The following is a 26,061-nucleotide window of genomic DNA, read 5'->3' as shown; positions in this document are numbered from 1 at the left end:
AAAAAAAAAATTATCACTGGTACTATCTCATTAAGGGATTTAATTTGCGAAAAGCATTTGAGTAGGCTGACAAGGCTGAACAGAAAATTTCGTTGCTATCTTGATGAAGGAGCATTTAACTTGGTATTGTTAAAAATCCAGGACAGAAGGCTCGAAGATTCTCTCTCGACGTTTAATTGTTAAGGTTTAACGAACCGTGCACGAATGCTTTCGGAACAGAAACACTCGATGTCTCTGCCAGCAATGGCAGCAGAACAGAGGCGCCAAACTTCTTGAATAAGTGGAAGGAAGCGCAGCTACGAGAAGTGCTATAAACCATCGCTATTTTAAGGAAACAACACGGAGATTGTGATAACTGGCACGGCAACGAACTTTGTCGGAAATACGCAGTCTTGCCGACCTACTTTGGAACGCACCGAATGCTCTATTATCGAACATGGAGTGCTATCGTCGTTCTGTTATCGAGCATAGAGTACAGGAATTGTGCGAGTGTCGAAAGTTGTCGGATAGTAAGAGTGTAACTTCGATCCTGCAAAGACAATTATGAATTTATTCGATACGAAACCACGGGACGTGAAAATAGATCGCTTGGCGTGAACGAATAGAAAGTAATAATAATGTCAAGTAATGGGAGGAGGGGTAACATAATCTGCTTGATATAAAATTGTAGAATAATTTTTTATGGATTCGGTGTAGGAATTACTTCTTTCTTTGTTTAATTTTTTAATGTGAATTTTTAATTATTCTAGATTATTCGTAAAGTTTACGTGTATATTAAAAACAATTTGTTTATATAATACTACCTGATGTACACGTTATATAAATAATATGTTTATAATATGTTATATCTCCCCGACGATGGAATTAGTTGGTTTTATATAAAGTATATGCTTTTAATGTTCTACATTGAATTTGATTATCTTGGAGACTTGTAAGAAAAAGTATTAAAAAATTGACTAAAAGTGAAGTAAATTACAAAACTATATAAATGGCTTTTTTTTATATAATTTCTTCCAATTTAATTTAGTGGTAGAAATTGTTTGTTATCACGGTTATTAAACATATAAAGCTTACCAGGTCCGGATAAAACTCGGTAGTATGTAAAAAGAATATCTAGTTGAAATTTTCTGTAAAATATAAGTGGCATCAATTTGCAGAGATCTCAAAAATTCCGTGTATTCTGTAAAATATGTACGCCTCGGATTTTCTAGTATTAGCTGCAGGCAAAACACGCGTTTCCCGGATTATAGACTTGGCAATACGTCTCTCTTTGTCGTGCTCTATTATTTTTGCAACGCCTTCTTTTATTGCGAACCCGATAAAAACTGCATTGCATTTTTTCCGCGAACACGTACCGCATACATACGCGTTAAAAATCGAGCACGAACGAACAGTACATGCAATTTCTATTCATCCAGGACTTTTTAATAGGGACCCTTTGCGTTTGCACGATTTTCGTTTCACGTTTGAAAGCCTCTCAGCACTCTCAACAGAAGGGACCACATCTAAATATGGTATTTTTTCAAAAACTCTTTCTCGATCCCCATACCAGATTCCATTCGTTTTTGTAATACAGAAACAAAAAGTGCGGCTAACGACCCAACGTCCAAAGCAGAAGTTCCCATAGCGTTTCATGCGGCTAAAAATTCGCAAACTGGACTTCCATTTTTCTGTTTGCAATCCACCGACCTCCCGTATTCTTACTTTACCAAACGACCCCGTCATAAATCTAATTAAACCAACTATCAACGCGTTTCAAACAAATTCGTACCCTCTCCAAACTATCCCTCGTCGAATTTCACTCGGACCCGCGAATTTGCCCTCGAATATGGCGAAATTGCCTTCCCCAGCTCGTTTTACGCGTTCTGATTGGCGAGACAGAGTTCACGAAATTTGAACAATCGCCCTCTACATAAAAATGATTAATATAGTATCAGGTTTGGTATGGAGTACATTTGATTTTTGTACAGTTTACATAGAAGTAGACATGATTGCTATTGAACATAAAACATGACGTTGTTTAAGTATAATATTCTCAAACCTCTTTTAGAGAATCCTTTATTATAATATCGATAGGAGAAGGTTACCTACAAGGTTGCAGAAACACCTTTCGAAATACGTACTTTCGATACACATATCCAAATTTTACATTAGATATTTAGTGTCATCAGAAAAAATTCCCGAGTATCATCCCACTTTTACCCGAAATAACTGATTCAAGAAAATTCATCACAAAGAGTCATTTCCAAATCTAAAATTACCAGACCACCCTTTTTAGGTTCTAAAACTGGCGGGGGCAGTACGTATAAGCGACGAGTGTGAAAAGCTCTTGGACGATCACGAACCGGTCCGACGAGACACGCGATAGTTATTTATAGCGAAATCCATTTTGCGTAATTCGATTCCAACGCCATCATCGGTCCGGGGAAAACCGATTTGCTCGCTCCGTGGCGACGAGGTAGGGCTCGATGACGTTTTCTCTGGTATCGAGCCTCGAGACGAGTCGATCTTCCTTTGCGAAACGCCTTCACGATCGAAGAGGGGGTTGATGGTCGGGGGCGGGCGGTCGATCGTGTCACCGCTGAACGAACCGGACCGCCGATGATGAGTTGATTTACTGCCGTGTAAACCGACCTTAATCTCCCCGAAGATTTGTGACCGTTCCATCGAGATTGCCGCTCCAGTTCACGAGATTTCTTCCTCGTGATCGGACATTTTGTTGTTATCATTTCGCCGCCGCTCTGCGACTCTCTTCGCTGTCCATCAACGTCGAAAATTGATTTCGAACCTTTCAGGTGGTACAGCGAGTCGTGGAAGTATTCGTACTTCATGCTGACTGCTGACATAGGTGAACGTGTTTTTTATTTGTTTGGTAAAATGTTGCGATGAATTGTTGATGAATATCTGTGATGCATTGATTAAATTTTTGATTAATGTCAATACATAGAACAGGTATATAATAAAATCATTAAATATAATGAGACTCAATGATAAAGTACAAAAAGATGAAATATATTTATTGAATATAACAAGAGATTCGATACAAAAAAAGAGACATAATGCAGCAATTCAATATAACTCATTTTCAAGTTAATTTTGTAATAAATGAACAGTTATCCTGAGGACGATCAGGAAGTTAATTTGAACGAATCGCAATAAAGCATGATGTTCTCATAATAACGAAAGAATTTCTTCGCGTCAAAGAGTAATTTCACATCAAATTACTCTTATTTCAAATCCCGTTTAAAGTAACTGCGCTGTTAATTTTGAAATTACTTTCCACGTGAGTACATTTATTTCCCTCGAAAGTATAAATATTCGTTGAAAACCTGTTACATTTCGTTTCACCCTGTGATTTTAAATAAATCACAAAGCCGGTTCGCAGTATTTCGCAAAAATCTCTGGCGATACCGTTTCGTTTAATGTTTTCCCTTGAAATAAATTGTTTTTCGCGCCGTTTAAACCGTGTAACGTGTACAAAATATCAGCTGGAGGGAGGGAGATATCCACTCCTCATCGAGTTACAAGAATTTATTAAAATTGCTGGATATCGAGATTACAGGTAATCTCGACTCGTTGGAACACGTTCGCGGCGTGGCAATTCTGCGTGCTACGGTTGAATTTCAATTTTTTTTTTTTTTTTTTTTTTATTATTATTATTCATGAGCGGTTCCGAGGAAACGTTTCGCGGGAATAATATTTTTGGAAAAAAAAAAAATCACACGATTTCGCGCACATCGATGGCATTTACATCGGATATCGCGTTTATCGTGCTTCCTTGCAGCGACAGGCTAACGAAGGGGATGCTGAGGGGGCCGGGGGTTAATTAAAATTAAAAATCAATAACCAAGAGGCAGAGAGTGCACCCGTCGACGCTGTGTATCGAGCAATTACAAAATATTTATTAGCTTTCATCGACCGATACCGTACAAAACGCACGATCATCATTTCCCAGCCGCATTAATTTGAATGATTATTAACGATGCCGCCTCGTTATTCGATCATGACTAATTAGTCGAGTACACACGTCCTGATGTAACGCAGCACCCTCACCTGCCCATCCCTCCCCTTCCCGATCCCCCTACCACCAAGGAAACTAATTTATAACGTTCGTGCATGAAGTACGATTTACAACGCGATGGTAATTATGATCGAATCAGCGCGCGTTCGTCAAAAATTTATGCGTCGGTTTTGTTTAATGCGATGTAACGACTACGAGATTAACTCCCGTACGCCAATTAAATATTCCGAGATTACGCGTTAAACGAAACGACGACTCCGTTGATCTTCTTCGCGTCCTGGTATATTTACCTTTTTGATTTCGATTATTGGAATTAATTAGTGGCGTTCACCGCTCGTTGGTTAATTTTGGTATTAACGAAAGGCTCCCGAAAGGGGATTTAAGGTTTTGTTTTGCGATAACGAAATACGGCGCGCGGCATAAACACGGTGGACGTATTAATATTGTGGTGTCCGCGCCTCCCATACCCAACAATAAGGAGTCAAATAAGAACACGAAACGTAGGCTACGGGATTGGTCGCGTAGGTAAAGCGGTCGACTGTGGATCCGAGGATCGTGGCTTCGAATCCCCGTGCCTTATTTTTCGTTTAGACTCCTACATATGGGTGCTCGTCCGGGATGGGGGGTTACAGCGGCAGAGGACCGGCCAGTGACGGTGAGTCACGATGAACAACAATGCCACGCGAAGGACGGTGGAGCGGGCAACAATGAGGCGTCGAGAGAGAACAACGTTCCAGAAAGAGAGAGGGGAGTACACTCGCGAAAGAGGGTGCGGCGCGCACTGCTGTTAAGACGCAAAACCCGAGAGAGAAAGAGAGAGGGGAGTACACTCGCGAAAGAGGGTGCGGCGCGCACTGTTGTTGAGACGCGAAACCCGAGAGAGAAAGAGAGAGGGGAGTACACTCGCGAAAGAGGGCGCGGCGCGCATTGTTGTTGAGACGCGAAACCCGAGAAAACGGACATTCGAGGGCGAATGAATGTCAATTCAGGAAGGCCGAGTGTAGTGTCCGCGCCTCCCATACCCAACAATAAGGAGTCAAATAAGAACACGAAACGTAGAGTACGGGATTGGTCGCGTAGGTAAAGCGTTCGACTGTGGATCCGAGGATCGTGGTTTCGAATCCCCGTGCCTTATTTTTCGTTTAGACTCCTACGATATAAATATCTGTCAATATAAATAAACATGGTTATATAAATTGAATAAATTGTAGTTATACGAAATAAAATTTTGAAAGATAAAATCAATGTCAATTTGGTCGATGCAGCACTCGTTTAAAAATTGAATATTTAAAGACTCTCGAAATCAGAAGTGTCGTATAAATTATTCGAATTAAAATATTGAAAGTTTTCCAATGAAATTTGTACAACATCAAGAAGTTACTTCAATTTCACAAAAATTAACGTCAATTTGATAAATCCTGCACTTCTGGTTTCAAACGGGACCATCTAAAAACACTCGAATCCAGGAGAGATTTACAAATTATTTTGTTGATAATATCGAGCAAGTGATCCAATTTCGACACCATTTATTACGAGTACTTTTCAAACGAATATTGTTTAATATCAAAAGTGACGTATTATTATACGAATAATCGATAAATATTCTGCTACTTCGATTTAAAACATTTACAAATATTCAGGAGTGACATTTAAAGTATTCCATTTAAAATATCGAAACTGGCCTTCGTATTCGGATAAATGAAAACATTGATAAAAAATTAATGTTATCACACGTGTCATTTTTTGAAGCCATTGTTTTACAATTCTGAACAGTTTCACGAGGTTATAAATCTCTCTTACGCTTCCATTGTAACCATTCTCGATGATCCATTGATGATTCATTGATTGTGATTTTCTGTGACAAACTTCTGGAGCCAATCCAAACGATAGACGCTTTTTAATTTTCAATCATTAAGGGATAATATCTTTCTCGAAAGATCAAATAAAATTTATGCATTGATCGAGTTCATTAACAAATCCTGTAGAATAAATTCGCGTTTGCTCCTCCACACAAATCTTTTCAGTTCCAACCGTTTCAGGGTATTGCGCATGCAGCTAATTGTCGAAACGTCGAGCGGAGCTTTTTTTTTTTTTTTAACCCCGCGACAGTTGTCATTAAGCCATCAAATACGAGTTTTGTGAATGGACGAATGCATCCATTTGCTGATCGCGGCTCTTTCGGTGCTAAAGTCAGTCGTCGGGAACACCCAGGCAAAAATGCAATGCATTCGTGAGTAACTGCACACCGTACAGGTAATGCATGGATTTCCCATGTGTCACAAGATTGCTCTATTTTCCAGGGGTTGAATGATGTACCCTTTTCCTTGCTCGGTTGGTCTGGAAAAAGCTCTGGGGATTGGAAACATAGAGAGCTACTCTCCCAGCGTACTCGATAGTCGTGTGTTTCCTCTCATCCTCCCCGTGCAGCGCAAACTTTTCCTGTCAAGTCTTTTTTTGCATATGCTTGTTCGTCGGTTTAATACTTTTCCGCGCGTTTCGACCCCCTCTCCCCTCCTCCTCCATCCGAAAGCAAATGAGACGCAATTTTTCAGCGGACAGGCCGTCCTGTTATCGGGGGAATGTCGAAATTTTTATAAATCTCCAGCAGTTCGATTTATACCGTTTGAATTTGTTTTCGTGCTTTTCCAAAGTTTATCGTCGATTATATACTCCCGAAAGAGTTGGTCCTTTTTTCTCGTGTATGAGTTTTTCGATTACGGAAAAGAGGCATGTCCATTCAATAAAAAGGTGTAAATTTGGCCTGGCCGAATGTGCAGGGTAGATTCTCAGATATTTGTATATCGTAAAAACGTTGTGTCCGTGTATCGTTTTATATATTTAAAGCAATTTTATTACTGCTTCTTTTGATACAAGTATTTTTAGGTTTAGTTATTTAATAATAAAGATACAAGTTATTTTTTCAGGCATAAAGCTTCCTATGAGTATCTAATAAATTTTAATTCCTCTAAAAATTTTCATAAATTCTCCGCAAGGAAAGGGTAAATAAAAATTGAACGATACATCCTCTTCGGTGTCAATATTTTTCAAATAATAATTAATATTCACGGTTAACGCGTCCCTTGAATGCATCCTTGGCTTGAATTTTGACGTCCAAGCCTTGCGCAACGCTGGCACTTCGGTCTGATTACGACGAAAATCGAGTTTCGTCCTCTCATCTACAAGTATGCGATGACCCAGGTGGGGTAGGAGGAGAGTACGAGGGAGGGGGTTGTTCGTGTAGAGTGGAACCTCGTATATTTCGTAGCGCGCCGCACGAAGCGAAATTAGCAATGTTAGGGAATATCATCTAATACGAGAAGTGCCGGGTTGGATTAGTTCCACCCCTTGCAGCCTGCACATGCAAGCTGACCGCACTGGTTTGCTGCTGCTATATCGTGTCCCAACATCTGCTATCTATCCTCTTTCTCTGTTTTCATTCGAAGCATACTGTCTTCCTATATTCTAGTTTCATCAGTAATTTTTTCAAATTTTTCTTCGAATTATCGTTCGTTTTTTAAGCACCGTTCAGCCACCGCTCTAATCCTTTCTGGACTAACGATGCCATTTGGTATCATACGTGTACATTGGTGTTTAATGTACTGCCAAGATCCTTAGGAATATTCTATAAATAATTGACAAAACGTGCACGATATTCAGACCGTGAAATTAATTTTTCAATGCATGATAACACACGTGTAATATTAAAAGTGCATAATTTCATTAAAAAGTACAGTCATTTTATACATTTGCTGAAATAGTTATCCAAAACGAATCGATATCCATGTTTACCTCTATAAATTATCCAGGATTTGCATAAACAATATTTTATCTAATATCTCGACTTTCGCATTTTATTTACAAATTTGTTTAACGTCTGAATACTTCCAATATATTTTCTCCGTGATTTTCTCAGTTTTATTCGTCTGTATTTCATTTCACGTCACCCCGTGGCCTACATATTACAAGAGCTGAAGGGACGAAGGAGAAAATTGGAAATCAGCAGGAAATTGTCTATGTACGCGGCTAATACATTTCATTTCGTACAACCGAGATTATATCACCGTGTTACTATGTCACCCGGAAAAGTAGAATTTTAGAAAGATTCGTCGCTGGCGGTTGGATCACTGCTTCGTGGAACCCTCGGGGGCGTAAATGCTTTCTGAAATTTACCTCGTCCCAGGAAAATATGTAAGCATGAATCGACGCGGAAGTGGAAATGAATTTTTCAAAAGAATGTAAATTTCCACGGGTCTGTTACATTGACTGATGCGAGAGGTAGAAGAATATTCCACGGTAAAAAAATGTCTAGACTAAATAATATTCATGGCAACCAAAATAAATTTATGAATTATTCAGTTCGTGAAATGTTTCGTAAGCCTAATTGTAGGGTGCTTCTTTCACTTAACGGATAAAAATTCATTTCAATATTTATCATTATTTTTATCTTTGGTTTAGACAGAGTTCCACGATCTCTACAACAACGCACATTAAACATTATATTTTACAATTAAACATAAAAGGAAATTTTTCTATATCGTTATATCTGGTAGCTGAAATAACTAAAAATTAATTTCTGACAACAGTTACAATAATTATATAACAATATTTGTTCAAGCAATGACCGAGAATATGACTTTGCTGTAATATTACATCGAGCGGGCAACGGTAGACGTTTTTTCTAAAAATGTTCCAGATCATTACTAACCGATAAGTAAAATAAAATCTTATAGCACCTTCTTGGAAATCCTTGTACAATTTCATTATTTTGGAAGATCCGATGTGCATATTCACCAATGACAACTAACAGAGCAAGGAAAAATTGATTTTATTTTTCAACAAAATGTGATTCTATCCTCAATTAAACAAACGATTATTTCTTATCGAAACGCCTCCACTCGCACTTACGAATATTATACGACCGTAGGTAACTTTTTAATTGCCCCGTACATTAGCGAGAATTATATTTCACGTCGTGTTTCCTGTGCTTTGAATTCTCGTTCGTGTTACGCGGCTCTGTATTTCCTCTCGGTTTTTTGCCCTTTTTCGTCCCCGTTCGCGGTTACATACATTCTGAAACAGGACGCGGTGCTTTCGCCTTTAATGTAGAAAAAATGAGAGCCAGAGAAATCCCTGGGCGTAGAGGTCGCGTTTACGAGCGATATTTCGGGCAAGGGAAAAACCGAGAGTGGAAGAATCGGCAGGCAAATTGAATCGGCTGCCAGTCCGCTTGTCTGCTCCTCTTTGTCCGCCCTCCAGCGTAGAAAATTGTGGCTCCGAGGGTAGCATCTCGTGGGAACGTACCGACCATGATTATTGGTCGGTCGCTTTTGTGTGCGCTTTCTTTGCCCGTGTCCCCGAACGGAGAACTTTAAACAGAAACGCGGCTTAACCTTAGAACGCGTCTGAAAGTTGCCCCTTGCTTCCTCGAGAGTGAAACTCCCTCGCGGGTACCGCGGATTTCGCGCGTTTTACGCAGGTGTTTACGCCATTCTACTTTCTGGACTGGTCGACATCGATTCGTACACGAATGTCTCCCTGCAACGATGCGTAGTTTACCTACGCGTACGCAATCGACCCGTAACAAAGTACGATTGATTTTAATCGTCGAAGAAGTAGTAACTTTTCGGACTGTGTTTCATCGTCTTATTCGACAGCGAAAGGGTTAATTTATAGGCGAGCACCGTGGCAATTTGATGCCGCGGGTAGCAGCATGTTCGCGTGCAAAGTGCATCAGGCTCATGGGTGCGCTGATGCACGCCACTGTCCACAAATCATCGCATCTGTTGCTGCGGTTTTCGGAATACGCGGTCCTCCACGGGTAAACGCAGAGGCCCAGGAGGAGGGGTACTTCAAATTAGATCGCGACGTCAGCCATGTAACAAATTGATGACCGGAAAATCAAATGAGATTTATGGGTTTACGATCGCCATGTCTGGACCCTTGCGCCACGAGAATCTCGAATGCATTCGCCTAACACAGCGTATCCTCGGGTTGCGTGGATTTGTAAATGGCCAGCCGCGCTCCCACTTATGGTCTCGTATGTGGTCTGTACGTATAGACGAATGCTTGTTAGACTTTGATTATTTGATTGTTTTTACTTGTACCATTTGAGAATTTGTCTAAATTGTCTTTGCGTAATTGCATTCATCGCGTTATTTTATAATAAATAGAGTCTTTTTAATGTTCATTTTTGGGTAACTTCGTAGTCTATCTGAAAGAGTATCCTGTAAATAATTTTCAAAGAATAACTATAGCAAAGATACGCAGCTACGAACTTTCTACGTGGCCAGTAGATACACACGAAAATATAATAAAATAACTCCATTATTTTAAGGATTTCTTCATTTAACCCATAATTCTTGGAGGTCTGACAGAGACACAATGTTCAAATGTTCTCAAAACATCGGGAGTTGCTCTGTTTAAAGAAATCAACGAAGAAAATTATTAAATTGATCAGCGTCTACAGTTTGAAACGAAACTCTATCCTCTTCAGCCCCGACCAATCAGCTTCGAATAGTTTCTTTCTTTTAAAGAAATCGCTTAGCAAGTTCTTTCACTGAACGGAACGAAGGTTCCATCTTGCTTCGTCGCAGTAAAAAAAAAAAGCGGGATTACAATCACGAATGAATGGAGACGGGATTTAATTAAGTGCTCTAAATAAATTAAAAGGAAGAAGCAACATCCATGGGCAATGCCCCGTCCCAAGTTGTGCGAGCACGAGAGAAAAAGTTTGCGATAGTTTTTCATCGGTCGCAGTAATAACTTCGTTCATCTTCTCGCGACATAATTTACTGCATTCATGTATAATGTATTAATGCACAGCTTACTAAGAGCGGCAACGTCGCAATAACCGTGGTATATTATTGGCCTGTACTCTTTACTCATTAGCTTACGTTTGAAGATATCATTGTTGTAAATATGAAATGGTAATTATGTATCGAATAAAAAATTGTTGATACAAGTGTGAATATAACACACAAAAATCCTCTTCAGATCGAATATTAGGCCAATATGGCTTACAGCCAAAGAGTTATACTTTTGCGAATTTTGAAATTTTTCAAATATAATTTGGTAGAAATAGTTTAAAGACTTCGAGCAACAAGAATATATCTTTTGCTTTGTTTGATTTGATTCTGTTATCGAGTGGGAAAAAATGACCATTCCCGTACCATTTGCCACCATAAATTGTCGAGACGCATCCGCGGCCAAAAACAACGGTGATATTTTAGGGTGTACTGTCACAGACGACTTACTTCGTACATTCGTGAGCTCGGAAAAGAAACAGGCAGCTCATCATTCATCAGCAGTCGGTTCGCGACGCTAGGAGGCAAGAACCGCCGATACAATTCGCGGGTAGTTATTATTCGATGCGTTCGAGTAGCGTGTCTTGTGAAATATGATAATCGTTACTCGCGCCACGCCCGGTTTATCATATTTCTTCGGGTGCATTATCATAATGGCATCTCGTGTACGGGATCGGGCGCATTCGGCCCGATGGGAAGCAGTGTTTCCAGCTCACGCGAGATTGATGCTGCCTGTAAACCTCTAACGTAATTCGAGCACACCCTCTTAAGCGCAATCTCTCCACCTGTCATGCGACGCATACGTCAACGGACGACGAATCAGACCAAGAGCCCGCCAATGTTACGATTTCAAGTTTTTACAGCGACGTAAAGAGGTTGCTCTTTTATTTTTATAACCTATTATTTTTTTAACCTTTTCTTTATAAAACTGGAAAGCTATCCTTTATGAAACGTAAATTTTCCTTTTCAGTAACACATGTAACACGTTTCAGAAAATCTATGCTCCTCGAACGAACTCCGAAACCCAGCTAAATCTCGTTTGCTATAATATCCAAACCCTCTTACAACGAAGCACGTTTACATCGCGAGTGCGCAGATTATAATCTGAAACAGGGGACGAAAAAAGGAGGTCGAAAGTAGAGCTTTTTATCCAGCCATTAGAAGATTACCTTTCAGACATTTTAGAACAATTCCCTGCCGCGTGACCGGATGAACAATTAATTATCGTACGGTATTAAAATACCAGGAAACTTTGGCCACCCCGTGGATTTCTCGAGGTAAACGATGCCGTTGCGAGACGAGGGATTCGAGGGTGGTTCGAGGGCGCAAACACCCTCTTATAATGCGACCCGTGTACGCGAAAACGACGAACACCAGTTTGACAATACAGTTATTAATGGAGAATGCTGGTACACGTTCTCACCTCTTGGCTACCCCTCTGATGGCGTCGGGGGTAGGTCGATACCTTCCAAGCTTTTTGCGTCGAAACTTTTGTTCATTTACAGTGCAACCAGACTGTCGGCCGCCTGCTAGTTCTCGTTATCCACTACACACCGCCACAATTACGAAAAGTTTCGGTAAAACGGCGGGGATGACGGCCCCAGACGAAAGGAAACTCCTTCGGGTTCGGTTTCAGTTTATTTCTCTAGTTTTTTTTTTTTTTTTTTTTTTGAGTTTTGAGTTATGGGAGAAGGTTAGAGAAACTGTCAGGTAGGGTCGAGAGATGTAAGATATTATCCCCAGATGGCGAGGGTGTTTGATTAATATCATTTCTTTTTCTCTTCTCTTTGATTTTAGTAATTTCGGTGACTTTTCTTTTTAACGAGTTTTTAGAAATCACATGCTATTATTAATAGTTTGAGTTTCCTTTTTACTATGAGCGTGAGTGTTGATTTGTACGGTCAATTTAAAGAAATTCAAATTCAGCAAATAAAAATTAATTTTCTACGTTTTATATTATATTTTCTTAAATATTACATACAAATTTGTTGAAGCGGACCTGAGATCAAGACAAGACGTTGGAAAAATTAAACAATGTAACCATTGATCTCAGAAATTCTAAAAATATCCAAAATAAATGAAATTCGTGTTTTTCGTCGATCGTCTGGCATAGCCAGCCAAAAGTTCTCCCTTTAGAAGCATGAATCGGTTTTCTGAGTTAACTTCAGCTTGTTGGATTGAAATATTACTCGAGAAGACGTGTCAAATTTTCTCGAATGAAGACGGTAAGACGGAACTAAGGTTAACTAAAATATTGAAATTTCCTAATTGCTGGCGGTGGTACGGGTAAATGGGAAGAGGGCCGAGAGGGGAGAGAGAAGTGGAGCAATGAAGGAAGCGCGAAAGAAACTTCGTCGGCTGACTTTCGCGAACCGTGTCGGAACAGGGAAAATACACGAGCACCGTGCGAGCGATGAGAACGGGGTTTAGGATTTAATCAACCTTCCTTTTTGTCTCGTAAATCTTGCACGAGCGGAAGCTCCTCCGCGCGACACGGGTCGAGAATTGTTTTTCGATCTCCTACCTCGCTAGTATTCGTTTATGCGAATCCTTTAATGGGATGTCGATGTATTTCTTTATTTGTTGACATTCATTTCGAGGAATGAAGACTACCCTCAAAATAAGGGATGAAATGTCTATTTACTTAAACGTATCACAAACTACATACAAATGGAGAATAATTTGTAAAAGATTTTTCAAAAGGTGCTTTGCCTTTTAATAAAACACAAATGGTGCGGAATGTATTCAATTTGTTTATTTTATATGAAAGTACACACGATTATAATACACATGAGACAGATGATGTCGGTGAAATACCCTGCATTGAGCAGTGTATGTCATTACCAAAACCAAAGTTCTAGAATCCCTTTTGGAAAACTTTTCGCATCATTCTTTAATCGTGATCTAATAATTTTTCTCCGTTGTTTCAGGATTGAAATCGAACCTGATCGTGGACATCGAACCTAAACGACAGACCGCGGTGCGGCTCGGGGAGAGTCTGCAAATTTTGTGCAGAGTCGGTAGACCACTTCTAGTATGCCGTGTCGAGATACCTGGAGAAGCTGGTGGCATAGTTCTGTCCAAAGGACAGCCACCCGAAGATGGTATCGAGTATTACGGAGAAGGCACCGAGACAGGCCAATGCGGGGTTAATATCGCCAAGATCAAGGAGAGCCATGACGGAATTTTCAAGTGCACTGTAACACCAACCGACAATCGGGCGGAGGCACAGGCGTCTGTGAGAATCATTGTTGCCAGTACGTATCGCTTAAATTGATGTAACCGTCGCTCCCATTGGTCTAGCTTTAGTGATTCTCATTTTAGTGATTCTCTATATTAGTAGTTTTAATATAAAAACATATGAGTGTACTTAAACATCACTTTCTATATCAACACGTTAACTATCGCACTAATTCTCGCGAATATTCCTAAACTAAAATTTTGTTTGGAGACAATTGGAAATTAATTAATGAAATATGTGCCATTGAACTTGTTTGTGTAACTTAATCAAAATTCACGGATTCATGAAAAAGTAATCAATAGTCAACTCGTTACTATTCATATATTAATCACGATGTTTAATTTTTCGTTCAGACTTACGTGCTTCGATTTTCTCTCTTTCATAGTAGCCACGTAGAATTTGAACTCATTACTGCGGTTTACACTTGTATTTTATTACGTCCCACAACTTTAGAAATGAAATTTCAAATTCGAACATTCTTCTATGCAGAAAAGTTCCAATGGTCAACTCTAACGAGCTCTACTTTATTAAGAGTCCTATGCTCGCAGGAACGGAAAAAGAAATTATTTCTTTTCATAGTTTCACCATATTTTCATATTACGATTTGAACCATTCAGAGTGTCCAGTACCGTGTGGAAAATGTTATGCATTATTTACTTGCCAATTGAATCCGTTATCATTGGAAATAACTATCTTTAGAAACTAGAGCTACGCTTTTGTTACTACTTATAGTTCATTCATTCAATCATATCGTCAATTTTTTAGTAACATTATTGATTCTATCTACTTTAGTCTTCTCAACAACGCCGTGTCCATGAATAATAGTAACATCCTTGATACAAAATTTCATTTCTTCCATCGAGACGATTAATAATTACGAAGTGGCCTACTTTCCACACCGAATCTAAAATCTTAATACTTCAATATGTTTATACATGCACAATCGATTATTGTATATTCCACGTCAATTGTTTGAAATAAACAAAAGAATCCCTTAAGCCTCATAAATTTGGTTGTCCGTGGAAAGTGTTTCTCCGCGAGAAGAGAGATATTACAGGAGGCAAAGTAGGAGAAATTCGAGAACTAATCAATCTTCGTTAAGAAAACTACTTACGGGCGGAGAAATAAGAGAGCCCGAAAGGATATTACTGTTTCGGATAAAGTCGATAAAGATAAATGACTGTGGCGTGGAATGATCGAGCGCTGGAGCTGCTTCGAGAAAATTTAAATAAGTATTTGCACATTCGATCCCCAGAGGGAAATTAATGGACTGTTATTTAATGAAGAATTTAATGAAGACAAGCTTTCGTTAAGACGGGATGTTCGTCGTAAATATTTCTTTGTAAATTCAACTGTTGTTTAACCCTGTGTGCTCGGAGCCATATCGTTGCAAAACAAGCAAACTGAAATCGCGTCGTATTAAATAGTGTGACTATGGAACCATGTAATTTATTGTAATGATAGTTTACATAAATTTTTACACAGTAAGAGGCAATTGTGGCAACGACAAGGATCAAAGTTTTATTTTTTTATCATTTTTATAATCATTGAAAATCCCTGTTTTATAGGCTTATTCTATATAATCGTTAACAAAGTTTGCTAGAGCTATGATGTCCCCTCAGAGGGGACAAAGGATTCCAAGTGCAAAGGATTAAAATTCCCACCATCGTTATTTAATTTTCCTGATGACTAATTTTAAACTGTTTCCTTGATCTCGCGATAAATTCATGGGAGTTGAACGCGGCGACGAAAGGAATGAAAACCGCCAACTCAATTTACAGAACCCCCGAAGAGTCCTGAACTTCACGCGAGTCCTGGTTCATACGGCAGAAATACCTACAGGAAAGGAGAGAAACTGGAAGTGAGTTGCAGCGCGCCATCCGGACGACCAGCAGCGAACGTTTCCTTATTCCTTGGTAATTACCTCTTGGGGTAACAGACATTTTTACATTCAAATCTTAAGCTTGCGTCTTGCACGTGAGAATAATAATAGGGGTATCCATGAAGTCGTAGTAAACGTGCCTGTGGTTTTATTTTTGAATATATAAACTTTGAAAATGTTTCCTTTTGTAAACTCCTTTTCAGTGAATTTTCAAATATATATATATATATATTGTAAGAATATATGATCGAATAAATATTGTTAATTGTATAATATTAACGAAGAAACTCGGTATAAAGCTGCCGCAGTAGTACAAAATTTCGTAAATTCAAATTTAATTTAAAATTGATGAAATAACATGGTCGACATTTTGAATATTCACTGTAGAGAATCCAAAAGAAAATAAAGCAATTTGAAAATATAATATATATCTAATAGAAAATCTTTCTAATCTTTTGATTCAATTAATGTCAAGTGCGTATTATATATACCCGTTTCTAATAATCAGACGATGAACCCATTGGCAACGAGGAGAGACCCACGATTTACGACTCGAACGTAGACGACATCTCATTGGCCGTGCAGAATGCCACGCGAAGCTTGGATTGGACCGATAATGGCAAAGTTCTTCGTTGCGTTGCAAGTCACATCGCCCTTGACAGGCCCAAGGAAACGACTATGCAGTTGCAAGTATTCTGTAAGCAGCACAATTTTCGTTAACACTGTAATTTCGAATTCGTCAGGAAATTCGAGTGAACAATATAAAACGGAACAGATAGAATTCAATTCGTCAACAGAAATTTCATTTAACACAATTTCTTAAAATCTTCTTTTCAAATATGGATTCTGGAATCGTTTGATAACCCTGTACAACCTTAAATTTGATCATATCTCGGTTAAATTAATTCGTAGTATTTATGAAAAAAAATTAACGCCATTTGAAAGCAATATCGATGCATCTTTATCTGTAATAAATAAAAGTATAGGAAGAGTAGAAAGCAATCAACTATCTTGTCTATACATAGATAGGAAACACGTTCTCAAAGCATTAAATCTTTTCACTCGGAAGTTTTTACGAGTTTGATTGAATTAGAAGTGACGATTCTAAATTTTCCTAAGACAGAAGCGTCGATTGTTGTTCATTTTTACCAGATCCTCCACAACCGCAGCCAAACATCGAGCGTTTTGGATATGTAATTGGACGCGAGGGGATCGTGAACGTGACCGTTTATGCGAATCCTAGACCTCACTTCTTATGGCGAGTAAACGATGAAAAGATCGCCGAGGGTCATCCCGACGAAAGCAACCGAATCGAAACCTCGACCGCTGTCGATCTGGTAAGTTAAAATTTGTATTCCATATTTTCGACTTATTCTTTCATGTAGAATCGCCCCCTTTTCACTCGTATCACCAGTTACCGAACACCCTGTATCCATAAATTTAGTAAAATGGACGTGCAATTACATAAATATAGAAATAGCATCGCGACAGAGAGCGAGACAGCGTTGCAAACGATTAAATACGGATTTCAAGTACCGATGGTCACACTGGGGAACGAACGAAAAATAGACGGGGACAAGTTTAAAGGTAATGGGACAAAGGTACCGCATTCCAGAGCATCGATTTGCTACGGTGCACTTAGCATTTTTACTACAATAGCGTTGACTTGAAAGTTTCTCGCTAATCAAAGGGACTTAATGAAATTCCTTCGAATCCGGACGCTACAAATCGGCAGAGGCAATCGCTTGAAATAATTCGATTATCGGAATCGTTTCAATAGGTGAAACCGTTATATCTGCAAGAAAGCTCTAGAAACGTCCCTTTGAGTTACTAAATTACGTGTCCTGTCTGTGCATCTAATAACATGGGATTCGAAATGTGGAACGATTGCTTGTTCGATAAAAATAATAGTATTGTGCATTATAATTAAGAATCAGGTCAGTCTAAGGATTCTTTATTCTTGGCAACACCAGAAACCGATAGGAAAACAAATTTAAGGAGCAATTTATTGGTGGCACGAGTGTGCTTTCCGAAGATTATTTATTAACAATTACTAGTTAACTCGAATAAATACTTGCAATATGTAATTGTAATAGAACATTAATCCAAACAGACTCTAAAGATGAAAGAGAAGTTTAATTAACTTAGATACTTAATCAATGGGATAGATTCTTAATTCTTAATAATTCTCAAAGTAGCAAACTTTAATTTTGTGAAAATTATAATTTTATACGATTTCGTGCCGTCGCGTTTGACCAAAAATCATTATACGTTATATCTGTTCTAACCATATTATATAGAGTAACTATTAGTACAAGAGTATGGTAATATTGTTCACGGTAGCTTCTCATTTCTTTTAAACTTTTTACTCGTGGCTCGCTGGGCGAATGATTTGTTCTCCATTGAGAATTCCTGGCTCAAACGACACAATGAAATTTGCTGTTGCAGGGAAGAGGAGCGTGGAGCGTGATCCTCACGATCGACAGCGTTCAGAAATCTGACACGGACAAGGAGTACATCCTGGAAGCTCGCAACGACGAAGGAGCTTCCGAATACCGTATCGTTTTGTCGACTTCCACGGAACCAGCAGGTAAAATTGTCGAAATGTTCACGTCCAAAGTATCGCAAATCACTCGCTCACACTTTGCACCAGAATAGAGTACGGAACGTGGCGAATTTTACATGACGTTAAGGTTCGAAAACCGAAAAGAATAAGTTACATTTATCGAGATAAAATAAATGAAACCTTCAACTCTTAACTGATAAACAAGCATGAATATTCCAGCAAACGATGTGTCTTTAAATTTATTATATAATTTTGGTTTGGGCTTTGGATTTGTGTTCCAAGATGGAACATTTTTGGCCTTCGCAAAATCTGATTGTTCGCCTTGTAAAAAATTAATAATCATATTCTACCGGCCAAGGGTTGAAGGAAAAAGAAATACGCGGAAGAAAATAGTTTTCCAACTAAACGTCAGATCACTAGCGAACGTTTAGTATCACAGGGCAAAGGGGTGATAATAAAAATGATCTGAATTCACTGGTAGTTGTCGATCATGCTAGTTCACGCACTTCGTGTTCGTCACTTCCATTCAATCGTGCATTCTCACACGCTGTCTATCGAATCACGTCACGTTCATTGTCACCTTCACGTACTGTCGATCGTCACTATGTTTTCGGTTTCGCCAAAACACGCGAATTAGATTATTTCTGTGTGTTACATGTACGTGTGCTGTGTGTTTCTAACGATATCGATCCTTTATCGCATGCTCTCACGCAGGGGCAGGGTTCGTTCACTTCTTTGGTAAGCTCTCCGAACACGTGCACGCACTAGGTAATGTCATTCTTTCAAATTATTATACGTGAGTAGTCGATGTAGTTGCCTGCGCGCGGAGTTCCATACAACCGGAAATGATGGGTTACGATGAACCATTTATTATTCAGAGAACGCGATTGAGCTTGAATCTTTTATCGCGTTCCTTGTCGCGGAGTCTTTTTCTGTCGACTGCAATTTTCATCGACAATATTTTGTGAATAAATTCGGTGAAAAGTGGTAGCAACAAATTTTCAAGATTAAGGTTTCACGTAACTAGAACAATTTCATCGATGTACATCATTTTTCTTCTGTGATAAAATTTTCTAGACGCGATGTATTACGAACTCGGTCACGTGAATTATTATTACGCGTTGCGAAAAGAAAGATGTTTATTGCAGTTTGTATTAAAAGTAACGAACGCTGCAATTACATTAATTTTTTTATTTAAATTCAGAAATTATTGGTTGCATCGGTACTCTTCGTTACGAGACCGTGAATTTTATGCATTCATGGCGTATGCAGATATGAAAAACATACGTTAAAGGAACCCAGGCTGTGTACGTACATTTATGCAAAATTAAATATTAATATTACATTATTGTATGGTACATATTCCGTGTCACTTTGAAACATGGTTTTTGTAAGTCACACACACTAAAGTCTCTTTATGCTACAGAAAAGAATCAGCATTCGTTTATAAAATTTATTCTGAAATCCAGGAAGTCGAAAATAATAAAAATAATATGAACAGTACACACCATTTCCATTTAACTGCGATAATCATCTATACCAAGTGTTGTTGAAATCAATATTTATAAATGTTATCAAAATATATTTCAATTACGTGACTGGTCCTCGTACATTTATTTACGCTTTGTACGAAAAGTACATTTCACTTCACACGTTCTATACTGTTCTTTCGTTTAAAAAAATCAGACTGTATTCATGGCAACCGAATGAATGGAACTCGGCGCTACTGGGCATGAGTATGCGTAACGTTATTATCCTTATCACTGGAACCGCGAATGGCAGATCTATATTACTGATCAAAAAGCGAACAAATTTCTGTGCGATTGCCTCTATATGAATTGACGCTTACTCGATATTAAACACATGCTCCCGGCACTGATTTCTTTGCACATTTCTGCATCAGAATTAGTTTTCATCTTGTGTCGACCGTGTGGAAATTGCAAAAGGCTTCAAACGCTTTTGGTGACTCCTCTCGAATATATTTAATTTTCACTGCGCGATATTACTCACGCTTGTTCTGCAATTCTCTGTTTAACGTTCCACGATATGCATATACATATATAATCAGTACTTGTTGTTTCTTGAACGTGTTTAAGCTACGCCAAAGTTGGCTTTTCCTCGTTTTCGTGAACAAAAGAAAATGAAATTTAAACATACGAAGCTGCTGGCGGTTGATACAATCGTATTAAAATATATTTATATTGTCATTGAATATAACGAAACATAGTGTTATTGGCTTTGGAATATGTTAAAGCTTCGTCACGGCTGGCTTTTCCCAATTTTTTGAAATGTCAGGAAATTAAAAGTCGCATTAGGTTATTGGCGCATGATGGATCCACATTTTGAGTACAATATTAGTATTCTAATTAAAGAAATTAGAACACTACGGAGTGTCTCTAAAGTCTGTAATCATGTCTGGAAAAATATTTTTGATTCCTTGTATATCCATACTTTAGGGACACTCTGTGTATTACTATGTAATATTCCAATACTGTATAGAACACTATACAGCTATAATAATTAGTATACTAACGAATATTTGTTTACATACAATTCACTATACAAATTACGAAAAATACAACACATAAATTCCATTTCATATACAACATTACAAATCAGAATTCTTCACAGATGATCAAGTCAATTAGTTTTCAACTTTTTTTTATTTACAATGAGAAAGTACTTATAAAAATGAACACGATTACATGGACAATTTTATGTTATGAAAGTAATACGGGGATCAAATGAATTTAAATTGCTTAGATAAGACGATGTGAAAATTTGTTTAAAATTCCCAAGTTTCAAAATAGTTTACTATGAAATTTCAGACATTGATTTAGACGCTGGTTCCATCATCGGCATCGTCGTTGGGGCCCTGGTGCTAATTCTCATCGTTTTCCTACTAATTTTTGCCCGCGCGACTGGACGCTGGTGCTTCGCAGGTGAGTACGCATCGATTAAACAATTTTCATTAATTATTCCGTCCGAGCCACGTGTATTCCCTTCCCTTTTGGCGAGTTTTCGTGTACTTTTGCTGTTTAATTACATACGAACAATAGAATAATACGTTATTTGATAATAACCCGACTTAATGTAATTTTACTTGAAACAGGATCAGTATTTGTGAAATGCAAAACAATTCTCCTTGTTACGAGCCGACAGAGAGAATTAGTTGCACGAACAAAGTACATAGATGATACATACATGATAACATATTTTTTTTTTATTATTATCTTTGTGTCACTCCACATCGGTGTATAAAAAGTGAGTTTAATGTTTAGCCGTAGGTATCCTGATATTATTCATGTATGAAATTAATTTGTTTTTATAGCGTTCGCCTTGTAGCTGATACTTCTCGCCGTTGAGTTATTATATTTGTTTTTGTTTATCGAACGGTGCAGGGTTTGAGACAAGTCAGAATGCAGCAAATCAATGTGTTCGATAGACATTCAATTATGCATACAGTGATGAAGAAAAATGTACAACAGTAGGAATTCTAATATTGTGCAATCTAATTCGAGCTTTATCTATCCTTCTCAAGAAATTATTTTTTGGACTTTAAATTAATTGCAAGAATGTAGTAGAGAACTTTCATAGATAATAATGAGACATCGAAGTGCTATAAATTAGAGTGAATCGAGATTCCTTCAATTCGAGCATTGTCTTAAAAGAAAAGAGTAATACCGAGTGAAATTAAATCAAGAAATTTGCTCTCTGTTCGATAGACGATTCAAATCGGGATAATTGCTAAAGGATACGATAGAATGAAACAATTTGAAGAATTCCTGCTATATCTACGAGAAATAAACACGTAGCACGTAATCACATGTTTAGATTTGTGCTCGTACGTATTTCTCTTGTCCGTGAGACTTTTACCAAGTGGTCAAACTTACCACTTCTTTTGGCACAAACACGATGATATAATGAAAAAAAATCACCGGTGTAGAAACAATTCGTTTGGAAAATTCTGTTCTTACGATCCAAGAAAATAACAAGAAAATGTTACCACGTGGGAGAAGTGACGTTTAACTCTGAAATAGACGTGTGTGCGATAGGTAATGTTCTAGAGAGCAAAACGATTTCTGCCAGCTGTACGCCACCTTAATAATTAAATGCCTATTGTTTTACATCTATATATTTGTATGTATACAAATGTCTTGTGTGTTGTGCCGCTACCGATAGGACAGCATGCAAGTCGGGCCAAGTAAAGAATATGGAGAAACATCAACAATTACCTTGCGATTCCGTACTCTAGGCATGACACTGTCCAGGGGTAAGTCACCTCAGGCAGCAAAAAACAACCCCCGTCTGCAAAGTATTTGCTCGTTCCTCGTTCATCATCAGCTCGTATGCTCGCCACTTATTTCCCCCCTCTCGCGATCATTTTTTTATCAAATCCTCGGCCATCTCACGTTTTCGTCCCGATTCATCGACGAACAAACACTTTCAATCATTGCACACCCTGTACTCCAGCGTGTGGCCCCTTAAATGGTAGAGACGTATCTTGGCAAGCCAATTTTTCGAAACTTTCCTACCCTATTTGTAAACATTTTTTGTTTCATTCAATTTGTAGAAATTCATAAATTTTCCGATGTAACAGTTTTCGCGTGAGAAATTGTCTAATGAATAGATATGGATTGTTTCTTACACATGAAATGAAAGGTCCTCAATTTACTTTTAGAAACAACTGTACATAAATATATAGTAACCGCTGTGCATTTCAGGAACGTTTTTAAATTTCAACTTGCTTTTTGACTCGATAGAGGAAAGAAATATTTCACATATAAAATAAGAAATTCCAATAACGATGTAATTTCAATGAATAGAGAAAAATCTGTCAATTTTACAAGATAAATGCGAATCCGCGAAAAAATACGGTAACTTATTCATCGCGCATCGAAATAAACAATGTATGATATTTCCATTTACCATAAAACCGCGTGCGAATACGTTCTAGCCAATGTACGTTTTTCTCAAATGTTTTATTCGAATCAAATTGAATCGATATTTTCATTATAAAAATGAACAAAACGAGTTTAATCCGTGGGAAAATGCATCGCTCAGTAACAAATGTTTATTTTTCATTCGGAGGTGCACGATAAAACTCCATTGACAGTTTTTTTAACGTTATCCTCTTGGAAACCACTGCGTGAAAAGCTGAAATGGCTTTAAATATACGTTTATATATCGTTCTTTCGAACTGGGGATATATTCCAGCGGGCGATCGATTTCGCTGATTTCGCTGCTTTCAATAAATTTTTTAAATTCATTTCGGATCGAACCACCGCCGCGGGGTAAGAACCGTACAAATATCCCGATAATATGTAAAAGGAAGGGGAAAAAAAAGACGGGATATTCGATTATTCGTGGCAAAAATTCACCGTATAAGCGAGGCCTGCGTGACGAATGAACAAATCAAACTTTCATTGCACGGAATGATCCGTTTATCGCTCGCTCACCCGTCACATTTCTAACCGATATTTTTTTGGAAAATTACGTCCTCGTAAAGTCGATAACGCGATTTATAAAAACGAAAGCTGAAACCACAAATCACCTCTACTTATTTTTTTTTTCTCGATATGAATTTCAATTAGGAAATTCTAAAAAAAAATATATGCGCGAGGAACACTTGAAATTTAATTTAAACTTATGAAAATTCGCCGATATCAAATATTCGCTCCGTCAGAAGGGTGTCGATCTCGCGAAACGAAATTGAAATCTCGATCGGAATGGAAATTAACGCTTCAACTATCGGCACATTTAAACACCGTCTTCAATTCAGAAGATTTTCTACGTTAGTATTTATTGATCCAGGTTGGCATTAATTTTTATATAGTGTTATTGTTCCGCGTTGTAAATAGACAACCAACAATACGCTTAACAGATTCGCGTAGGTAATTAAAAGCCGATAAATAGATTCCCAGTCGATAAAGTGTTATCAACGTTTCGAAATTGTCCAAGATAAAAAAAAAAAAGACCTTCTAAAATTGACTTCGTTCGATCGATACATGCTACGATCATTTGTGTGCATGTACGGTCTGTGCTTACGAGTTCCGCTGCATGTACTAATACATATGTATATATAGTACCTAATTTATATCGCATTCACCATTATTCACGCAGTGTTTTTCAAACTTCGTTCCTTGCGGCCTACTACGGAGAGGAAACTAATTTCCAGCAGGGTGAAAAAAGTTTACCACGGCGTACTGCTACCGGGGGAAAATCGAATGAGAAATCGCCGAACGGTCTGTAGCTTGTTAACGAACCGAAGTATGCTCGTATTTAAACCCAAAAAAAAAAAAACCAAAAAAAAATGAAAGAAACAAGAGAAAATAAACAGAAAAGTACAAGTTCTCCCATAAGCGTGAATTTCACGAATTAAACGAACCTGCAAATTAAAAAGAGAAAAAAGAACAAGGAAGACTGGACGAGTGTTTGATTCGATCGCTAGGTCGCGATGAAAAGCATTTGAAAAACACTGACTCGGTGTGTTCCTAGTAACACTTTGTTCAACAAATTCCCGACGGGACGATTCGTGTAAGTTCCAAGCCTCACGGGGGCGCGTAGAGAGCGTTTCCTTTTGCGACAAGCAACGTTAAGTAATCGGCGAAGGCAAGTGTGGTGACATTTGTTCGAAGTCGAACAATCCAATTTCCCATCTCGATCTTAATTTTCTTTATTTCGATTCGCTTTTCCGCCCGTTTCTCCCGCGACAATATCCTCCCGCCCGATTAGAGCTAGGACAAACGTGTCCTCTTTTACCTCGATTTAGATCAAGCATGCTCGTATTCAAAGATGGGCAAAATTTTATCCCCGCGATATCAAATACCAAATAATATATATAGTAATTAATTATTCGACTGAGCTATATCTTTGTCCACCGTGAAATATTTTCAATTTTACAATTAGAATTAATGATAAATATTTCATTCGCAGTGGACACGAATTTTGTTTATTCTATATTCGTCATTCGTGACATTTAATCAGTGCAGAATTTTGCCCATCTGTATACCAAACCTCTCTGCTCCAGCTCTGAATCCGCTCGACAACCTACAGATTATCTTTTCATCCTGGTAACACGAATTTCGATGTGTACGTTACTTTAGCCGACAATTAGCTAATCACGTGTTCCAATTTTGTCACGTTCGCGTCCGTTCACGTTTACCTTGCTTGGATTGAAATATACATTAGTGCGATGACTTGCCTGTGAATGTTATGATTATTAACCGCTTCGATGATCGATTGGTTCGCGCTCGAATCCAAACGCCCGAGTAACGCGACGGGGACACAGCCACGGAAAGTATTCGTTCATCGTAAAATGTCGTTTGAATCAGTGCTTCATTAACCCATCGAGTACCGATGCCTCGTTTCGTAGGCGGTCGGATGAAATATTTATTTACCGGCGCTGAAACTTATTCGAATAGCAATTATTATAAAGTCGAAGATTAAAGACTTAAGTAATGTTGTCTGTAATTTTAATTCGACCATTTTACAATGTATTACGAATCAAGGAATAATTTGTTTGATTTTTCTGGTCTGGAATATTCC

The 26,061-nt window shown here is 38.2% G+C and overlaps 1 protein-coding gene across 3 annotated transcripts in view; it reads left to right on the top strand.

The window, feature by feature from the left end:
• The window catches only part of LOC128872538 (fasciclin-3), a 431,525-nt gene that overhangs the window by 381,199 nt on the left and 24,265 nt on the right, over nt 1-26,061 (top strand). For all 3 annotated transcript variants that reach the window (XM_054115343.1, XM_054115342.1, XM_054115345.1), the window contains exons 2-7: nt 13,755-14,081; nt 15,847-15,981; nt 16,456-16,644; nt 17,100-17,284; nt 18,396-18,537; nt 21,342-21,455. In XM_054115343.1, the coding sequence (XP_053971318.1) occupies nt 13,755-14,081; nt 15,847-15,981; nt 16,456-16,644; nt 17,100-17,284; nt 18,396-18,537; nt 21,342-21,455 (1,092 nt within the window). The remainder of the gene's footprint in view (nt 1-13,754; nt 14,082-15,846; nt 15,982-16,455; nt 16,645-17,099; nt 17,285-18,395; nt 18,538-21,341; nt 21,456-26,061) is intronic.

Source organism: Hylaeus volcanicus, chromosome 2, assembly GCF_026283585.1.
Source record: "Hylaeus volcanicus isolate JK05 chromosome 2, UHH_iyHylVolc1.0_haploid, whole genome shotgun sequence".
In the NCBI taxonomy this organism is placed as follows: Eukaryota; Metazoa; Arthropoda; class Insecta; order Hymenoptera; family Colletidae; genus Hylaeus; species Hylaeus volcanicus.
Note: the sequence above shows the minus strand (reverse complement) of the source record. Positions and strands in the feature narration are given on the sequence as shown.